The sequence below is a fragment of the Haliotis rubra genome, unplaced genomic scaffold, assembly GCF_003918875.1.
Source record: "Haliotis rubra isolate DU_JTF1 unplaced genomic scaffold, ASM391887v1 Scf1341, whole genome shotgun sequence".
Classification (NCBI taxonomy): Eukaryota; Metazoa; Mollusca; class Gastropoda; order Lepetellida; family Haliotidae; genus Haliotis; species Haliotis rubra.
The window spans coordinates 58,829-71,100 of record NW_025765272.1 but is presented as its reverse complement, the minus strand read 5'-3'; the positions used below and the strand labels follow the sequence as shown (position 1 = coordinate 71,100).

Sequence of the window (12,272 nt, the reverse complement as noted above, 5' to 3'; positions counted from 1 at the left end):
GCAGTGAGTAGTCCGTGCTTAACCCATCGTAGTGGCAGTGAGTATGTCACTATACAGATTACATCTTACTCATCATAAAGCAGTGTTAACTCACTAAACTGACATACCTTACCGGTAGTTATTGTGAGTATCCTACAATACAGATATAATTTACTTATCATAAGGCAGTATCACACAATGTAAATCTCAACTTACTCATCATAAATCAGTATCTCACTATAACTTACTGATAGTGAGGCATCTTAGTATAACTCCCATACATCTACATACAGATATAACTTCTACTTATCATAGTATCTTAACTTACTCATCATAAATCAGTATATCACTATACTTAGATATAAGGCAGTATCTCACTATACAGATATAACTTACTTATCATAAGGCAGTATCTCACTATACAGATATAACTTACTTATCATAAGGCAGTATCTCACTATACAGATATAACTTACTTATCATAAGGCAGTATCTCACTATACAGATATAACTTACTTATCATAAGGCAGTATCTCACTATACAGATATAACTTACTTATCATAAGGCAGTATCTCACTATACAGATATAACTTACTTATCATAAGGCAGTGATATCATCACTATACAGATATAACTTACTTATCATAAGGCAGTATCTCACTATACAGATATACTTACTATCAGAAGGCAGTATCTCACTATACAGATATAACTTACTTATCATAAGGCATAGTCAGTGATACAGATATAATTACTTATCTCATACAAGGCGCGTATCTCACTATACAGATATAACTTACTCATCATAAGGCAGTGGGTATCTCACTATACAGATATAACTTACTCATCATAAGGCAGTGATTATCTCACTATACAGATATAACTTACTCATCGTAAGGCAGTAAGTATCTCACTATACAGATATAACTTATAACTTACTCATCGTGAGGCAGTATATCTCACTATACAGATGCAACTTACTCATCAGATGCCAGCTTACTCACTATACAGATAACTTACTTATCATAAGGCAGTGGGTATCTCACTATACAGATATAACTTACTCATCGTAAGGCAGTGGGTATCTCACTATACAGATATAACTTACTCATCATAAGGCAGTGGGTATCTTACTATACAGATATAACTTACTTATCGTAAGGCAGTGGGTATCTCCCATACAGATATAACTTACTCATCGTAAGGCAGTGGGTATCCCAGCAGGGTCGTGACGACTGGGATGAGGTGGTGAGATGCCATTGTTCGTATTGTACGCAGTGTTCCTGTTCTAGTCTGCGGACACTGGATGAATCGAAGCTTTTCGTACAGGTTGTCGAGGATCTTGCTCACCTGGGAAAACCACTCTTGTGATATTAGATCATCCAGGCATTGGGCACATGAATCTCACATATTATTGACCGAGGAAACTTACTGAATCAACACTTCACCTTATAAGGCTTACTACAAATATTGTCTCATATATCTGACTCACTGAGTTACACCAGAAATGGGCTTCACATTGTACCCATGTGGGGATTCAAACCGGGTCTTCGGTGAGCGAGCAACGCTTTAACCACTAGGCTACCCACAGATCCCTCATATATCTGAGTGTCGTAGTCATGAAACGCCCAACTAGTAATTGTTGGCATGGCAGGAGGATCAAGATTTAAAAACTTGTGTAAACTGATTACATAGACACAGTTAATATCACTTCTTCACATCATTTTGCTAAACCATAATATTTCTTAACTATCATATCCTCTAAAATTCCTCATGAAGGTGATAAAACATAGTATCGGTTGATATCAGATTTATGTACTTTCCCTCGCTATGTCTTCATCAGATGACAGAGGACAAGTCATGCCCCAGATTTGGTTGAGAGACAGCGCGGTAGTACAATACCCCACCTCAACACCATCACCTCTTTGGGTGGTTCCCTTCCCTGCAACTTCATCAGACCATTGAGAGCACTTTGCAACTACAGAAGAGCTGTCAGACTACAGTACCCCTCCTCTACACCCTCACATGTCCCAGAAGACCTGTCAGACTACAGTACCCCTCCTCTACACCCTCACACGTCCCAGAAGAGCTGTCAGACTACAGTACCCCTCCTCAACACCCTCACACGTCCCAGAAGAACTGTCAGACCACAGTACCCCTCCTCAACACCCTCACATGTCCCAGAAGAGCTGTCAGACTACAGTACCCCTCCTCAACACCCTCACACGTCCCAGAAGAGCTGTCAGACTACAGTACCCCTCCTCTACACCCTCACATGTCCTAGAAGAACTGTCAGACTACAGTACCCCTCCTCAACACCCTCACACGTCCCAGAAGAACTGTCAGACCACAGTACCCCTCCTCTACACCCTCACCTCTTTATGCAGCTCGCTTCCACGGGTCTTCATGAGACCATTGAGAACCACACATGCCCCGGAAGAGCTGTGAGACTGGGCATCCAGCAGACCCTCTTGAAGCACCTCCATGAACGGCTGCAGGTGATCAGCTGGGAGCTTCTTGGACACAACCTGAGAGACAGATTGAAGTGTGGTTGTTTTTGATTTAAACTGCCTCACTAACACCAACAGATAACTTTGTCCAAATGATTTGTGAATGTCAACAGTAATTCAGGAATTTCAACAGCTTGGATCTGACAGACCACTTGTCAAGAAATACCCAGTATTCTTTTTAGAAACTTTTTAAACAAAAATGATATTTTTTTATGACAGCATTTGTTTCGAGTCATTTGGAAGGAAGCACACCCAAACTCCTGTCTGGTAGATGAGGTGGCTAAAAAAATGGGCAGCTTCAAAATGGGAAACAATGACAAAGGAAACAGCTTCTGCATGTTCCTTACTAATATGGCATCAGGTTTTTGTTATTCTGTACTCAAGACCATTTCCAATTGGGTAAAACACACATGCCCAGATGTGGTGCTTATGTACCAATGTTCATAATCACGGGCAATGTTGGGATAGAATCAACAGCCAGTGGCACCTTAGACCACTAGACAAACAAATACCATTCTGGAATCTCTGATTATAATGTATGTTATATTTGGCATGACCCTTCTCAGTAAAGTACAGTAGCCTTAGAACAGCACATTTTGGGGTTGACTCAAGGGTTTTACGTGACACACAAACGTACATGTGCACAAATGTAGAGAATGGACACAGAAAAACCTAAATTCTGCGTCTGGACAGATGCACAAAACATAGTTATTTGTCTGTTATTTCACCCATCGGTCATGACCATTGTCTAAATGATCACTCTGGCTCCAGGCTCTGAAGTAATTATTTGAACCCACGCTACAGTACACTGTTCCAATACTTTACAGCACCCTCACATTACCAGCAAGGACCCATAAAATATATTGACAAGGATCCCCTGGACCCTACTTTTGCGAGTCAAGGCAAAATCCTGTGGCTCCCATTTGAAACCCAACTCGCCAGCACAAAGTCTAACCCACACAACCACTCAGCTTCTACAAAAATGGAAGCCTGACAACTGATAGTTTAGATTACATGTTTTATATTGGAGAAAGTGTAAACCCAAATATAACATATGTTACATTTGACCAGTTTCTAATTAACATTGTGTATTCATAGTGGTGGGAACCATGACAATTCACTCTTATCAGGGGGATACACAAAGTCTGTGGTCTAGACTACCAGTTGTCTGATTTCCATTTTTTGTGGAAGTGCCTAACTCTGAGGGTGTGGGTTCGAATCCCGGATGGGACTCAACCCAACAAATGTATTAGAATCTGTACTTTACTGAGAAAGTATAATCCCTTGATATAACATATATTACATTTGACCACTTTCTAAATGGCACTGTGTATTCATATATTACATATTCTCTGTACCCGGCAGGCGAGTATTTTGGCATTGCTCCCACATGGGGGTTTGATTCTTTGATGACCTCAACCCAAAAAGAGAGTCAAATCTGTCCAGAGATAGAGATATGATACTTTCTCAATTGAGTTGTGTTGTCATAATATCTGACTGTGTCTCTCCCTGCTTACCTTTGACAGGTCGTTGATGACACTGAACAGGATGTTGGGGTCTCCTTTCTTCAACCTCTCCTTCAGGGTGGCAAGAGCTTCTACCATCTGGTCCTTGTGATCTGCATCGTTACCTTTGCAACAATAGGATAGTCTGATTACATTGAATTATCATTGGTACAAAGACAAAAAGCTGTAATGTGACAAAAGTCACTGTCCTGTCACAAATACACAAGTTAACAGGCTGATCGTTCGTTCGTGCAGTGAGTGAGTGAAGTTTTAGCAATATTCCAGCAATATCAACGCCCAGGGACACCGAACATTGTCTTCAAACCCTTGTCTTCGGCATAATGAGTGACCACGTTACCCACTGAGCTACCCCAGTCCCCACACTGCACAATGAAGAAACCTGTGAATGTGAACTTCACATTGTGATCCAAAACTGCACAGTCACAATTAAAGTGTTGAGAATTGGTTAAAATCTCATAATTAATGATTGGTTCATTACTACCAATCAATCATCGAAAATAATTGGTTAGCATCATTTATGAAATTTGTTAATGCACATAAAATAAGGTAAAAAACAAGTAGTTCTTTGGGGGTTTTTGGCAAAATTTCACATCTTTAAAGGATGACTAGTATGTTAGGAACATAAATTTCTTGGAATCTTTAAGATAAATTCAATCATGACTTGAAACGAGCTTGTAGTGCTTACGAAATGTAACAGACAAAACCAACCTTGTGAAAAATATTGTAAATGAAAACAAGTGTTCCAGAATTGTTTGTGTTCGATTATGAGAAATTGTGATCGATTGCTTGGTCGTTTAGTCACTACGACCAATCTTTGATTATTTCAATTAATCGGACACCACTACAACTTAATGCATAGAAAAATCCATCAACACATAAACACATGGACTGTTATATCTGAAGCCACCTCAGCTGGTGGTATAGCGTACCCTCATATCGGAGTCCAATCTTGAGAGTGAGCTGTACGCAGTCAATGGCGTGGAGACGGATGTTGATGCTGGGGTCGGTACATCGAGGAATCATCCTGGCCAGAAATATTCCCTCATTGCTGAACCTTTCTGCAGACTGAAAAAGCATGAAGCAAGATGTAAATTTCAACCATCTGAAAGATTTGTTTCTACAATTCATTTTGATTGTACCTAAATTGAATATCACAACATCCAGAATAAATCCTCCAGACACACATGACAACTTCTCCCATAACCCACAACAATCTCCTCCAACTCTCATGATAACCCCTCATCACATGAAAAACAAACCCTCCCCTCCCCACCCCCAACACTTCGCCACATACTCACCAATGCCCTCCCCTGCCCACAACCCCTCCTCACACCCTCTACAAAACCTCCCCTCCCAACATCCTCAACAAACCCTCCTATCCCCACACCCACAACCATCCCTCCCCTGCCCACAATAACTCCTCCTGCCCACAACAATCTCTCACTACACCCTCAACAAAACCTCCCCTCTCTACACCCTCAACAAAACCTCTTGACACCCACAACAGCTCCTACCAATACCTTTAACAACCCTCTCCTCCTGACACCCACAACAACACCTCCCTCCTGACACCCACCCTCCCTCCCCATAACCCTCAACAACCCCCCACCTCACACACACCCCTCCTCCCGACACTCACACACACAACCTCCCCTCCTGACACCCACAGCCTCCCTTCCCTCCTGACACCCACAAACTCCCCCTCCTGACACCCACAGCCTCCTCCTCCTGACACCCACAAACTCCCTCCTGACACCCTCAACACCCCTCCCATCCCTCACACCCCTCCCAACACCCACAGCCCTCCCCGACACCCACAACCCTCCCCACCAACCACCCACAACCTCCCATAACCTCAACAACCCTCCCTGCCGCACACCCACAACACCTCCCTCCTGACACCCACACAACCCTCCCTCCCAACACACACAACCTCCCCATACCCTCAACAACCCTCCCCACCCACACCAACTCCTCTCCTCCTGACACCCACAACAACCTCTCCCCTCCTGACACCCACATCCCTCCCCCACCCCTACACCCACAACAACCCCTCCCCAGCCCTACACCCACAACTCCTCCCCACCCCATACCCACAACAACTCCTCCCTCCTGACTCCCACAAACTCCCCCTCCTGACACCCACAACCCCTCCCTCCACACCCCACCCTCCCCTCCCTGACACCCACAATCCCTCCCCACCAACCACCCACAACCTCCCATCTCTCCAACACCCCCTCCCTGCACACACCCACAACCCTCCCCTCCTGACACCCACAGCCCTCCCCACCTCCCCATACCCTCAACAACCCTCCCACCCCACACCACTCCTCTCCTCCTGACACCCACACAACCCTCCCCTCCTGACACCCACAACCCTCTCCTCCTCCTGACACCCACATCCCCTCCCCACACCCACAACCTCTCCCACCCAACACCCACACACCCCTCCCACACCCACACACCCACACCTCCCACCACCCACACCCACAACCCCCCAACACCCACACCCACAACAATCCCTCCCATACCCACACCCATCCCTCCCATACCCACACCCACCCCTCCCAACACCCACAACAATCCCTCCCAACACCCACACCCACCCCTCCCAACACAACCCTCCCACACCAATCCCATCCCACACCCACCCTCCCACCCTCCTGACACCCACACCCACCCCTCCCAACACCCACAACCCCTCCCATCCCCACACCCACCCCTCCTGACACCCACAACAACCCCTCCCCTCCCCACAACAATACCCTCAGTAACAACCCTCCCTCCTGACACCCACAACAACCCCTCCCATCCCCACACCCTCAGTAACCCCTCCCCTCCCCTGGTGTCCTACTAACTGTGATGTCTGCCTGCTCCAGGTAGAAGGTAAGGACATTCTGCCATGTCTTCAGAGCCCTCTCCCGTTTGTGTTCCTCGGGATCCAGGATCCATGGCACCAGGTGCTGTTGGAAAATAAAACATACAGCAGGGATTCTGTTAAAGGAGCACTAGATTTCTGGTCAACTCATTAAAACATTCCATTTATTCCTCTGCAGTTCTACAGTGTATTGTATTTTAACGACATTCTTTCAGGATGTCCCACATCCACAATTGTGTGCATAATCTTACTGCAAAACAATTGGTTCCTCTGTAAAACCTTTTGAACTCTGGGCACATGGTGGCATCAGCTCATTTACATGGGCCACACAGTAAAACCTCTTTTACATAAGGCATACAGTAAACATTTGTACGGGACACACAGTAAAACCAGTTGATATAGGGCACTCAGTAAAACCAGTTGATATAGGGCACTCAGTAAAACCAGTTAATATAGGGGCACTCAGTAAAACCAGTTGATATAGGGCACACAGTAAAACCAGTTGATATAGGGCACTCAGTAAAACCAGTTGATATAGGGCACTCAGTAAAACCAGTTGATATAGGGGACTCAGTAAAACCAGTTGATATAGGGCACACAGTAATACCAGTTGATATAGGGCACTCAGTAAAACCAGTTGATATAGGGCACTCAGTAAAACCAGTTGATATAGGGCACTCAGTAAAACCAGTTGATATAGGGCACACAGTAAAAACTCCTACATGACAGAACAAAAACAGTGAAAAGCATGGTACCTTGAATATTGTCTCGAGGCCCTCTGGCGTGAGGTTCTTGGTGAGCATGCAGGTGAGCATATCATACAGCGCCTGGAACGTGGCGTCCATCAACACCTCCATCTCCAGCATCTCGTCATATGTCTCCTCCTTCCCCTTCTTCAAGGGGAACCCAGTCAGGGACAGCCCTAGTGTGCAGTCCAACCCTGTCTTGATCAGGTCAAATATCTCTGCCTCCGACAGGCGTGGGTCAAGCTTACTGCAGGGTGCTAAGGAAACATTCTTCGAAATATGGAAGAGGCTATTTTGTGTGTGTGTGTGCCTGTGTGTGTGCCTGTGTGTGTCTTTGTCTGTTGCTAAATGCTGCTCTTGTATACAATCAAGTCTGCATCATCTGTGTACAGTGACATTAACCAAGTCTCCAAGCCTGAGCACCAGATCCACTAAGTTGGCTGTTGCACACGTGTCTGACTGTCTGACCATCTGTGTCTGTGTATGTGCGCTTGTACATGCTTAATAGAGAAAATCTTACAGTTAAACAATAGGTTTAGTCATATACGGAGACAAAATCTCGGTAAAAATATGTTCTTTGTATTTCAAAACGGATACATGAGTGTCGCACAGGCATTCATGGCCAGTGCTCTCGTCTCATTGGACAGGTGGCCGACTGGCTCCGCCTTCATATAATTCTGCAAACAATAGAGGAAAGTGAGTGAGTGAGTTGAGTTTAACGCTGCTTTCAGAAGTAATATCATGAAATGTCAGCTTGTATGGGGGTAAACCTAAAGTGATGCAGGTGTTTCCTGGGTTACCACTAATCAGTGGGAATCTTGTATATAAACCCACAATCATAGGTTTGTGTACACCTAAGGGATGGATATCTGCACTTCCAATTTCAGCACTTAAAACAACAATGACCCGACAAAATATTTTGCTGAAGGCCTGTACGTGTCTCGAGGTTGGTGAACACTGACAGAGGATGAGATTACTTGGCTACAGTTTTGAGCACTTTAAGGAGAGCTGACACATGTCCTGAGCTACAATCCTGTCCTGACTAGTGAGTGAGTGAGTTTAGTTTTATACTGCTTTAAGCAACATTCATGCAATATCACGTGGGGGACACCAGAAATGGGCTTCACACATTGTTCCCATGTGGGGAATCGACCCTGGACCTTCGGCATGATGAGCAAACGCTTTAACCACTAGGCTACCCCACCCACCCTTATGTCAGACTAGTAATGGCAGGATCACCATGACAAAATATTTCCTACTTTACACCTCAGTCTGCACTATTTCAATTATCAAGGCAGCAGTGAATAACAAAGTCAAGGGAGGAAAACAAGTGGTCGAAAACAAGAATCCACATGGTTGTCAAGGACACTGATGGTATGACCAATCAATCCACATCATTGTCAAGGACACTGACAAATTGTCCGATTTTAGTGTCCACCATTATGTCATCTTAGACACAGTGGATATCCTGAAATCTGTGACATCACATGCTGATGTCCTGATGTCCCACTGGGGACACACAGCATCGTCAATGTACAGACTGCTACTACACATGCAGTGACATCAACGACAACAACTCTGGGTGACGTTGTACAGTGTCTTCTTAGCACTAAGGTGATCGTAACTCCCACAACGTAACACAGACGTACGACTGTCTTAGCGCTAAGGTTGGTTTTGTACAACAGCCCCCCTGGTCTACTGCTACACACCTCTACCACTATTATGCTTTTCAACAAACTTCATGCAATTTGTGTTTGAAAAGAAACTGTGAGTGCAAAACGTACACATCCCAAGGGCACATCTATAGTGAAACATCTATACGCAAGTTTGAAACACACACACCTATATATATATATATATATTTGTGCATTTACCAAGATCACTAATCAGTCCTGAGAAGAGAGTAAAACAACACAGATTTATCTAGACCTAGTCAGAGGCTGTTGTCTGCCACCCATTTGCTGGAAATGACTGTCAAAAGTCCTAAGAGAATTCCCAAATTCCCAATTTAGAAGATATTATGTAAAAATGGACAAAATCAACTTAACATGACACTTACCCTTCAAATCAACCAAAACAGGAGCTTTAATCATCAAATATCAACTAAATAAATCAACACTGTCAGTATTATTGTTAAAACAAGAAGAATTTCAAGACATTCTGTGAAAGTAAACAACCTCCTTGGCTGTGAGTTTGGTGTTGCTTTACAACTTTTGCTGGTTGATAAAATTTCACCAATGGTTCTGTGATTTCTGAAAATATCTCGGCAAATAGTAAGAATTTTATTCTGAAGTGTGTGCTGGAGTATGTGTCAAAAATCTTATTACTTACTATCTACATTTTGAATACTTTCAATTGCTTCCCTGTCTGTTAGCAATTTGAACCACTGATTTATTCAACTAAAAAATGAGTAGCATTTTCTACATTATAACATGAATATTTACTACAGTGCAAAGACTACCTAGACACAGGCAGTACCTGTAAGTGAGCTATGAAATTCCCGTGTGCTGAAGTTATACGTCTGCTCAAGATGGTCGGGATGCAAGGCCTTGCCGATCAAATCCACCGTGCGAATCAGATTTTGTTTGACACTTGTGTCCTGAATAAATGACAAGATACATGCATGATATACACCTCTCCCCACACACTACCTGTAGGCTGGAGAGCATGTCTCCCCGTAAGGCGCACATGCCTACAGATTGCATGCAGTCCTGAGTGTAACACTGCCCGAGTAGGCTGATGCAGTGGATCAGGTTACGACGCAGGTCCACGCTGATGATGATGCTTGACTGCAACAGTAACCTAGCAACTAGAATATTTCAATGCAATTAAATAGTTATGAAATCTTCATTTTTTAAGTATCACGTTTCCCCAAAATGACCTGGCATGTTTCATGCTTCTGTAATAAATGATTATAATGATCTTCCATCTGCACCAAGAGAGGATGGTGGTATCCCTATGTTAAAGGACAGGCCAAACTGGTATCAGGATCGGGCATCGTCTCAGACTTCGAACCAATGACCAGCAAAAATTGGCAGCTCAGAGACGTAGGTCTGTACGGTCACTGGCAGAACATAGGATTACGGTGTCATCAATGTCTCCCAGTCCATGTTGTTTTATGGCAGTCAGCTGCATAACTGCAACATCACGACTGCCTTTCACATGGTCCACGCTTTGTGTTGTTCATATTAATGAGCTGTCTAGCAATACGCAGGTATATGACAGCATGTTCAGCAACAGAGATTGAACTGACAATTGAGAGATGGATATTATAAGCAAAGATTCAGGCAATTTGGGTACGATGACACACAGTCTACTGGCCAGTCAAGTCCAACAGCCTGACCACTTGATCCACTGTGGCATCTCCACGACAAGCATGGGTTGCTCAAGACCAATTCTAACCCAGATCTTCACGGGTCTGGAATCATTGACTGCTTGATAACACCACACTCAGCAATGAGTGAGTGAGTGAGTGAGTGAGTATAGTCTTACGCCGCTTGTAGCAATATTTCAGCACTATCACGGTGTGGTACACCAGAAATGGGCTTCACATATTGTTCCCATGTGGGGAATCGAACCCGAGTCTTCGGTGCTTTAACCACTTGGCTACCCCACTGCCCCACTTATCAATGAAACCATGAACAAAAATCTATGCAATTGGACCATGATGACATTCATCAACCCAGTTGAACATGTACACAGCAATTCTGTTAGTCGCCTGTTCAACATGCATATTCACCTCTTACGACAAGCATGGGTTGCTGAAGACCAATTCTAACCCGGATGTACCCAACATTGGGGAACCAGCATGGAGAACTGGGGACCAAATCTTACCTGTGTGGACCTACCGTGGACACTGCTTGTGACTCACCTTGACGTTCTGGAAGTATGGAGCGATGGTACGGAGGATGGTAGCCTCCATCCTTGACACAATGAGTGTGGGTGGAGAGTAGAGAGCCACAAAGCCATAACACAGCATGATTGTCGACTTGACCTTCTCCGGCACTCCCTCCGACTTGTCCTGGAGTGGGTGAGTGAGTTTTAACAGTTTAATGCTGCCTTTGACAGTACCTTACCATCTCTCAGTGTGTCAACTAAAGTATTTAATATTGGGTTGGTTGACGTGATATTTTCAGCGTTACATGCTCACAGTAATGACTCTGGATTGGAAAAAAATATAAAAATATTATGATTTGTTTTTATGAATTCTTTTGTTGCTTGTCTTTGTTGGTACGTGTGATGTTTTAGGAAATATAATATCTGTGTAGACAGCGGAGCACATAATACACAACATTGTATAATTGTTAATTATTACATTAGCTGGTAAGTGATTCTACAACTATTAGCGGTACTCACAGAGCCCTTGAACACACTGAGAATCCCAGTCGACTTCTTGGCGGTGTCGTTTTTGGCCACAGTCTCCAGTTTGGTGAGAACAGCATCTAAGTGCGAGGCAGCAGAGAAGCCAACAGCTATAGCACAGCCCTGAGGAAACAAGGGCAAGGATTACTTCTTTGAGTGGCATTTAGAACAGGGGTGGAAATAACCCATTGCCCGACGCCCGAGTCCAGTGGTTTTTTCTGTCGGGCAAGCAAATTTGTATATCACACTGTACCGGTGTCCAGTTGACTT

At 44.1% G+C, this 12,272-nt stretch overlaps 1 protein-coding gene across 1 annotated transcript in view; it reads right to left on the bottom strand.

Annotated features, from left to right (window-relative positions):
- The window catches only part of LOC124267866 (maestro heat-like repeat-containing protein family member 1), a 67,585-nt gene that overhangs the window by 21,694 nt on the left and 33,619 nt on the right, over positions 1 to 12,272 (bottom strand). Inside the window, 10 exon segments of the mRNA XM_046702854.1 lie at positions 1,176 to 1,330; positions 2,356 to 2,508; positions 4,008 to 4,120; positions 4,946 to 5,081; positions 6,875 to 6,979; positions 7,650 to 7,887; positions 8,238 to 8,317; positions 10,292 to 10,429; positions 11,512 to 11,661; positions 11,997 to 12,125. Of these exon segments, the coding sequence (XP_046558810.1) occupies positions 1,176 to 1,330; positions 2,356 to 2,508; positions 4,008 to 4,120; positions 4,946 to 5,081; positions 6,875 to 6,979; positions 7,650 to 7,887; positions 8,238 to 8,317; positions 10,292 to 10,429; positions 11,512 to 11,661; positions 11,997 to 12,125 (1,397 nt within the window).